At 39.7% G+C, this 9351-nt stretch overlaps 1 protein-coding gene across 1 annotated transcript in view; it reads left to right on the plus strand.

Moving 5' to 3' along the window:
- Nucleotides 1-9351, plus strand: part of LOC118416143 (synaptotagmin-9-like) — a 69600-nt gene that overhangs the window by 51592 nt on the left and 8657 nt on the right. The window contains exon 8 of the mRNA XM_035821220.1: nucleotides 182-310. Coding sequence (XP_035677113.1) covers nucleotides 182-310 — 129 coding nt within the window. The remainder of the gene's footprint in view (nucleotides 1-181; nucleotides 311-9351) is intronic.

Consider the following 9351-nt stretch of genomic DNA (forward strand, 5'->3'; position numbering starts at 1 on the left):
GAGATCTCAGTCCCTCCTATCTCGCTGTTTTATTACCTTGTGAGTTGTGACAAAGAAACGAGGATCAAAGATTCAGCGGGAACTCCAGCGCCGCTGGTGTTTGAGATGGGACCGGTATCGCTTAACTGATACTGCGTGGAGTTATCTCTCGTGTCAGACGTCTTGTTGTCTTTTTTTACAGAGGAACTCTGACCGTGTGCGGACGAAGTGGGCCCAGCGGGCACTTCTACAGGAGTTTAAGGAAGCCATGTACGCTCACTCCGCGTACCAGTTCCCCAAGTTCCTCTTCCACAAGCACCAGGGACACAAGGTCAGTTTATCTCTGTTGAAAAGTACTTTTTGTAGTGCCGTGGAAGATAAAAGTGACTTGAGGGGGGGGGGGCATCGAAGTAAGGCATGTTGCACAGATAACATGCTACGTGAAGTAACAAGACTGAAGTGAAGTTGGAGTAAAGAGTGGCAACCTGCATAGAAAGAAGTCTGCATGAAACCGAAGTGCATTGTGGGATTCACTACTTTCAAACGTGTCTCTATCTCAATCCATGTTTGCCATCAATATTAGTGGATCACCCAGATCCAAAGGCTAGACATTGATAAGTTAACATATTTTGAATAGAATGCAAAACTGCTATTTTAGGAGTGTCTTGTATTATTGCATCACAGCCACACATGCTTCATATTGCATTGCATTTTCTTGCTGGCTATGCTTTTGTCATATTTTTTTCATCTCTTGTTTCTTTTTTATATCCACCTTAGTCCCCAAACTTTTGCTCAGCCATTTTCTTACGCCCTCTTTCCACTGTAGAGTGGCTACTCAACAAGCAAAAAATTGACGGATCGCCCAACAAATTTCGCAGATAAAGAACAATTTTTTTACATCTTGTACCACATCCTTATCAAGAAATGAAGGTTTTCCAATTTTGAATGGCAGCTCTGGTCCAGTGGAAGGGGGCCTTAAAAAAAGAAGAAAAGAGTGCTTTGGACCTTTCTGTACGGTGTTACATCACCAACATAGAGTCTTATGGCTATGCGTGTAGCATATCTTACTTGGAATGAAGCCATCGTTTAGATAAAAACAGAAAAGGGATGTACATGTACTTCCCGTGGCAACTTTGTGCAACAATGACAAATTGTTGATACCCACTAGACTCCATTCAGCCTCCTCTTTGCAGGAGTCCCTAAAAACTTCCTATTCAAAAGTGGGGGCTGACATTTCCTTTTGGCATCAAGACTTTTGAACAAGTATGGACATAAAGAGAAAAATGTCTAGGAATCTCCAATGTTTATCCCATAACTTCCTATTAAGGCTTGGGTGAGGGAGCTTTTGTGAAACTCTGTAGGGGACATGTCGCTGAGAGATATATCGTCTCACATGCCGATCGCTGTGAAATGATTCATAATCCCCCTTCTGCGTAATTAGCATTGGGATCGTCAAGGACTCATTACAAGATAACACCCTCAGAATTGTTTTCGATATTGCAGCAGACAACACATTTTACTAATGGCCGCTTCTCTTTAATTGGTTTGAATTTTGAAACTGTATATCTGCTGCAATCTGAAATCCTTGCGTCCTTCTGTCTTGCGGATGCATGCAATCGGCCAGACAGAACAGAACAGTTATGAGATAACCGAAGGAAAAGAGACGCCTGTGGACTGGATATCACATTTCCTGTGCGAGTGACACACCCTGTCATGTTTTGGAACTGTAACAAACAAAGTTGGGAGGACTCCTGACCCGCCAACCTGTTTGGAAGGCAGACAACGTAATGTCCATGTAGATGAAATGGTAGGGGTTATTTTGTTGGTCTTTTGGCATCCTTTTCATGGACTACAAGAAAGCATTGGCCAATGTAAAAGGTGTAGAAATGCAGAAATTGATACAGAAGACCAAGAAAATGTCCCCAACTGCTTCATCTGCTTGGATGTGATGGACAACAGTGGTCGGCATTCCGAGCCAGCTGCTCCACAGACAGCTCAATCGGGGCCGGCGACAGAGTGCCGCTACCCTGGCATGTGTGACATTTTGCTGGAAGGTGTTCTCCTCGACTGAACACAGGGGGCCTGGGTGCGGCGGTGGTGGTGTTGTTGTGTTGCCCAGATCACTTGAAACCCTTATCGTGTCCATCGCTTTGGAGATATATGATAGCGCAAGTGATATGATAACGTACGATATCCCCTTGAAAGGAGAAAAGTTAAGTTGTAGGAAAGCCCCCTCCCCATACCATGGGATGACATCTGCTAACATGCACTTGTGTGTCACATGTAGGTTGTATTTGAGGCCTGATTTAATTCTGTGTGACCATTTAAGACAGGGCTTTTTAATCGGCTTAAGGCCTTGTAAGATAAGGATTACAATGCCTTATTAATTTAAGTATCAATCTACATGTTTACACATTCTCATAACCCATACAGCATAGACAGTATGTATAACTTTTTAATCCTTACTATGTAGTAATAATTTAGTAAAAAAGCATGGGTTGAATGAACTGCCAGTCAGTCATTTAATTCTTGCCTTTGATTAAGATTTTTGAAAAGTAATTGTAGATATTCTGAAGCTGAAGAAGTTTTGAAGAAGTTTTGAAATTGAATTAGACACTAGGAATTACATTGTATACAAGTTATACAAAACATTCTATCCATTCTATCCAGGCATTTTGTTTTTTTATGAAAGAATACAAAGTGTACATCTCAAAATTGTTTAATTGCCAAAACTACAACATCGTTCTGGTCCCTTTTGAACTTTTGTTGCCTTTTTCCTTTCATTTGGAAAGAAAGGAAGTAAAATTTAAGTCTATAGGAAGTGGATAAAGCCATAAACCAGCGTTAACTGTTGAGCTGTTGAACCAAAATTGGCTTTATTTTGTAATTGGAATACAATGCCTGTAAATATTGCTTAAAAGACAAAAGGACACACAGAATGTGAAAAAAAAAATCAGTTCTTGTATTTGGAATTCCTTGAGTTACCTGGCAAAGTTTTGGTTTCTATTGGTTGCAGCATCTAGTTAAAGGGGGGTGTCACAGAAGATACAGAAAGCAGTATTTCAAATAGGATAATTCAGGTGTGAAAATCCAGGTAATTGCAGAGTTGGTCAGTCAGTAATTAGTGTGACTTATGCCGTCCCCGTCTGAGGGCCAGTCTCGGACCGGCTTCCTGTGACCCGAACAACAGGTTTTCTCAAGCGTAATTAAAGCCATTAGTGTAATTTGCGCTTGTCTGGTCTTATAACGCACATTTTCTCCACTCAACTACTCGCTCAGTTCCAAACCTCTTTACTTCTTAAGTGCTTGGCATAAATCAAGGATGCTGCCCGACAGTTGTCATTCAGTGTCTGGAAAGAAAACAAAAACAGAAATGTCTTGGAGGTCAGTGGGTAAGGACGGCACAATGAAAATATCAACACTCAGGATATGTAAACAGCCATTGCATGGCATGTGGTTTCGGTGTGTGCCGCCATTGTTTCCAGTGTGTTGAAGTCAAGGATGCATGATCCCTAGTAGATCAAAGGATTAGACACAAATCCTTGATCACTCCATCAGACTAAGTCTAATACCTGTCCAGAAAATGACAGAACTAGATGCTAATCTCTTGCATTGCAATTAGGTTGATGAAATTGAGTCAAGGTACATGTACAGTACATTGTACTGCTGTTTTTGTTTCATCGAAAGTTGTGGGTTAGTATATTTACATTGCAAGTTTGACAAGAGAGTTTCTGTGATCAAAATGTCTTAAGAAAAGTTTCCATCACAAAATGATTGGCACTAAGACTGTGATAGCATGTTAAAGCATTGTGCAGAGAACCGCAAAAATGTGGGTGTTTCTATGAAAAGCTTACAGTAAATTTGTATGTGCTGTATGAAGTCAATCTTACAGTAAGCCTGTACAAGTGACTAACTACATTTAATTATAAGGACAACATTGCCAAATGCAACTACTTTATGGTGGTCCCAATTTTTCCTCATTGCCATTAGCATTAAGAATCCTGTCTATAGTAACCACCTATCCACATAGACCAGATTCTGTTGGTCCCAAGTGGTCTTTTTGAGCAGTTTTAACTGTGTGTACAATTATAGCCTAAACATAACATCACATAGTGACAGTTGCACTAAATAAACTGTACACAATATGGCAATGACAAAAATGACAACTTGTTGAAAAAAAAGTGCATAAACCAGATTTTATTGGTCCTGAGAGGTCTTTTTGAGCAGTTTTAATTTTGTCTACAGTTGAAACCTAAACATAAAATCGCACGGTGACAGTTGCACTATATAAACTGTACACAATATGGTAATGACAAAAATGACAAGTTGTTGATGAATTAGCTATACAAAAAAGAGACCAGATTTTATTGGTCCCAAGTGGTCTTTTTGAGCAGTTTTAACTGTGTTTACAGTTATAACCCAAACATAACATTACATGGCTACAGTTACACTAAATAGACTGTACACAGTCATGGCTACAGTCACACTGTCAACTTGAAGGATTAACGATAAAAAAAGTGCATAGACCAGATTTTATTTGTCTCGAGTGGTCTTTTTGAGCAGTTTTGAATGTGTCTAAGTCTATGAGAGAGAACTGTGTCTATGGTTATAGGCTAAACATAACATCACACAGTGACAGTTGCACTAAATAAACTGTACACAATATGGCAATGACAAAAATGACAACTTGTTGAAGGATTAACGATACAGCAAAACTACAGGCAGGTGTGAAGACTGGAGAAAAAGGCAGACTTTCCAGGCACAAACCACCTGTTTCTGCCCTGACAGAAGCCGTGGACCAAGTTGAGTGATTTACACCACACATGGTTCCAGTCTGTCACTAGGTGGGTGGGACCCCATCAATTAGTGCACAGTCCTGTCTCAAAAATCACAAACAGTTCAGGCAGTGGCCTGGAGGTATGTTACCTCTACCCTCTTAATATGGGAGAAGTCACTGGTTATACGGTACCTTGTACCTAGGCTTCAACGTTCGTTTGTGGTGTCATGTACATGAGATAGAAACCTTATCCATGGCAGTATGGCAGCAGCCCAGGTCCTTTTCATTGAACTGATCTGGAAGTTTGAATAATGACAGGATTTTAACAAATAGAAAGCAGTGAAAGTCCACTGTTCAGGCTTGTTCTAAGAGATAGGATGTAGAAATGTGCACACAGTAGCAGGAAATGTTGTTGATGTGTGGTTACTACTACATGTACATCACAGTCAGATTACGAGCTAACTTGGGAATGTAGTTCCGTAGTGACATACTGACATTGAAAATTAGATGGTGTAGTAAGAGAAAAACTATCACTGCTTTGAGTATAACATTACCCAACTGTCCAATCTGCATTTGTCTGTGCAAGGTAGAAAATGGGCAAAAGAAACTTCAGTCATACCATAGAGGCTTTTTTACTGGAATATATTGCACAATCAAGGCCATGCTCTACATGTGTATATACATTTGTAGATGTGTATCAAAAATGTGGTCATGATGCATGTAACTACACTAAGCTATAGATTGTCATCAAGTTCAGGCACATAAGTATGTATGTATGCTTATAAACAGTAGCACTCTTAGACAAGAACAATACATTGTTTATAGTTATACACTATAAACTGTACCATGGGAGATGTCTACAATGGAAGTAAAGAAGTCATTGTGCAATCTTTTATCTCCAGTTTTGTAAATGAACAAAATTTGATCAAATGAAATGAAAAGAATTCTCCAATTTCCTCAAACATCCTCAAACAATTGATAAATTTGTGAAATTTTATGACTTGTCAGAACATAGCTATCTTTTTGTAAATCCAGGAATGAAGCATTTTTCCATTTTGTAACTTTTGCTGTTATCTGTACTTAAAGTCAAAGATGCAAAATTCATGAAGACTTGTATCTGTACATCAGGTAAAGATACAATCTGAAAAGATAAAAGGTCAAATCAATAGGTACTGAGAACATTACTCAAATTGTTTTCATGTAAATACGAGGGGCGTGCAATTAGTAATGGTCCTGACCCATTTCCCATAGCAGGAGATTAATGAAACTTGGCACAGTTATTAGTCTTTCTCTTCATAGGAATCACCCAGAGTTATGCATTTCTCCCATCGTTTGATGCAGCTCTGGACACCGATTTTGTAGGACACCCCAGGTTGGTCCTCCAACTGATGCCTCATCAATGGCACAAGAGGGACGACCAGGTCTGGGAGCTGTTTCCACAGACTTCCAGCCACGTTTGAATTCAGGATGCCAGCGTTTTACAAGGTCATATGATGGGGCATCATCACCATAAGTTTCATTTATTTCATCAAAAGTCTTCTTTGGTGTGCGTCCTTTCAAATACAAAAACCGGATCACTGCGCGACACTCAACTGGTTCCATTTCACACCTGGTCCATTTCGCACCTGACTAAGTTCAAACACCAGTAAATCAGAAACCACAATTAGTTCAGAGCTGTCTTTTGCAACATAACCCATAGAGATATGAATTATTACACATACAAAATTTCATTTAGATCAGACAACTGGAAGTGGGTCAGGACCATTACTTATTGCACGCCCCTCGTAGTATATACATGTAGAATAAGTTTATTTTCTCACTCACATTCACTCCATGGAGCTCCCAGTTGTCCATTATAGACATGTTTTATGTTGGGTCAACTTTTGGGCATGATGCTCACAATAAACACATGTGGACCAAGGAATTCTTGTCTCCTGTTAGCCACATTTTTCCGTGGGAAAAGTCAGATTTTTTTTATTGTGGGATGCCAAATTTACTGTGCCTTGCTGGAGACATAGATAACATGCTGACAATGTATTCATCAGGTAGTGGAGTGTGGTAATCTCATTATGTGTTCCACAATGTTAAATGTTTTCTCTCATCGTCTCTTATTTCGTTTTAATGTCTCCTAATTGAAAAGTGGACAGTGTGTGTTATTCTGTTTTTCTTCCCAGGACTCGCCCCATTGGTACCCACACTGTGTAATGACAAAGATGGCATTTCAACCGTAACAGTACTGTCAGGATGCTCTGATTTATTTGCAAAGCAGACAATATCTCCTAGCACATGTGCTTGTCTCCCATAACAATAAGAGGATGTCCTGTTGATCCGAATTATCCAAGTATGTCACCGCCGTGGCATTTTCTCTACCAGACAGACCGTATTCGTATCAAAGAATAAAAGATGATAAATTGTTGCTGGAGGTAAAAAAAAGGACGAAAATAATAGCAGCTGTACAAAGTCCCTTGTACAAAGCCTAGTACTAATCGGCACCGAAGGCGAAAGAAAGGGAAGGGAGAAAACAACACCTAATGAGGGTAGTAATAACTTATACCTAAAGGCAAGGACGTCATATTGAGTGTTCTGGCTCAAGTCAAGTGGATGACAGCTCGGTTCCATACACCCCTCGATCCCACACCCTGGGCAGGTTTCTTTTTTGTGGTTTCTATAATAAGTCGGGAAAACTTTGGTTGGAATCAAAGGTCCGACTTGCTGGCACCGACACACTTAACGGGGGCACGCTTCTGGCTATCAAGTATCACTTATTACAGGATTCTTTTTGTTGCGTGTGATTTTTACATCATAGATTTATGATTCAAAGAATTGAATTTTAAAGTTTTATGCATCAGACTTTTTTGTAGAAAACTTAATAAGAAATGCGTAAATGCTAATTGCTTGATGTATATGTAGTTTATTTAGTAAAAAAAGCAATGTTGTAATTTAATTTGATTTTTATAAAAGCTCTTTTTCTCTGCCACGTTGCATGACATTAGCAGTGAGTATCATTACATGTGTGACACAATGGTCATCATAATACATTAAGTGTATATAATTCATAGTAGAAAGAAAACCGTCGTTGACCCCATACATTTGCCCGGAACTAAGTGTATAACATGATGACAAATATAAGAGGTCTGGATGTTGATATTGAGAAAAAGTTACCCCACACTAGTTATATTGTATACAAAGTTGTTATGAATATAGCCACCAGCAATACATTCCCAGTCACGTAGTCAGGATGCCTGGTCCCTGGCTGGAGCCATTACGACATTCTCCCTCGTTGCCCTGGGTTCAGGTTCACAGCACCCCTTTGTTTTCCCGTGGTTAGGCCCGGCTCCACTTCGCAATTAAGAGCGCGGCCTTACGCTCCCGCCGCCATTGTTTACCAACAATCGCTCTTGTCGTTAACGGCGCTGAAGTTGACAGCTTAATCTGAGAGAGCGTACTGTCGGGGTATGTCAAATGTCAGACTTTGACAGGAAAAAGTCTCAAGGCCCTTTTTTCTGACACCCCCAATATTATCATACTTCTACTATAAAAGCTTTATCCTTGTAGGTCGACGACCCCAAGATATGACCATCTATCTTTGTAGACAGGATTTATTGAGATCTGCTTCATGAATAGTTCCTTTGTTAGAATTTTGAAAGTCTTCAAGTAAGGAATCAGATATCTTGCCTTTATACACAGTCAGACCTGCCTAAGAAGACCAATAAAATCCACTCTACATAGACATGTACGTGGACGGGTGGTCATTATAGACAGGATTCTTAATGCTTGTGGCAATTGGAAAATGGTAAAATGGTCTTTAGGCACCACCATAAGGTGGTCACATTGGCCAGGTGGTCTTTATGTAGAGGTGGCCACTTGTACAGGTTTGACTTCACTTGGGACAGAATGTTGGGAAAGATAATCTTGATCAACATATTAATCTGTAACAGTTGTCTATATGCTAAAATTGGAGGCAAACCTTGTTTTCTCTATGATAGCAAAAAAATGATACAGAAATCTTTGTACAATATCTTTTTAAAAAAACTAGCTGCCTGTATTTATTTGTTATGTTTTATTTTTAAGAGACATCAGTTCAAACAAAGGTCTAACTTCGAGTTTCAGACTTTCGAAAAACAACCAACTTTTCTGATGCTGTCCCCTCAGTGGAATATGATTGCTGCCGTTGTCGCACCGTCACTGTCAGATCTATTAATAATGGAAATACCAAAGGTGAGCATCATTAGCGCTATAGAATTTCCTGAAATGAGCAAAGAATGTGGAGACATATACCACTGAGTGTCTGACCTTTGCGAGAATTGCCCGCTCCGGCTGTCTCACAGGAGCCATACCCTAATGGGTTTGCTTTTGTGACAGCTTTGATTTGGTCCAAATATTAATGATAGTAATGTATGCTCTCTTCACAACCTGCTGTCCATGTCTTTGTGTGTTGTATGGATGAGAAATGTCGCTGTTATAAAATTTAGATAGGAATAGACTGCCACTGTCATTGGGTACCAACAAAGTTGCAAAATTATGAAAAGTGCTTTTGTGACAGCTTTGATTTGGTCCAAATATTAATGATAGTAATGTATGCTCTCTTCACAAAG

The sequence above is a fragment of the Branchiostoma floridae genome, chromosome 5 (assembly GCF_000003815.2).
Source record: "Branchiostoma floridae strain S238N-H82 chromosome 5, Bfl_VNyyK, whole genome shotgun sequence".
Taxonomy (NCBI): domain Eukaryota; kingdom Metazoa; phylum Chordata; class Leptocardii; order Amphioxiformes; family Branchiostomatidae; genus Branchiostoma; species Branchiostoma floridae.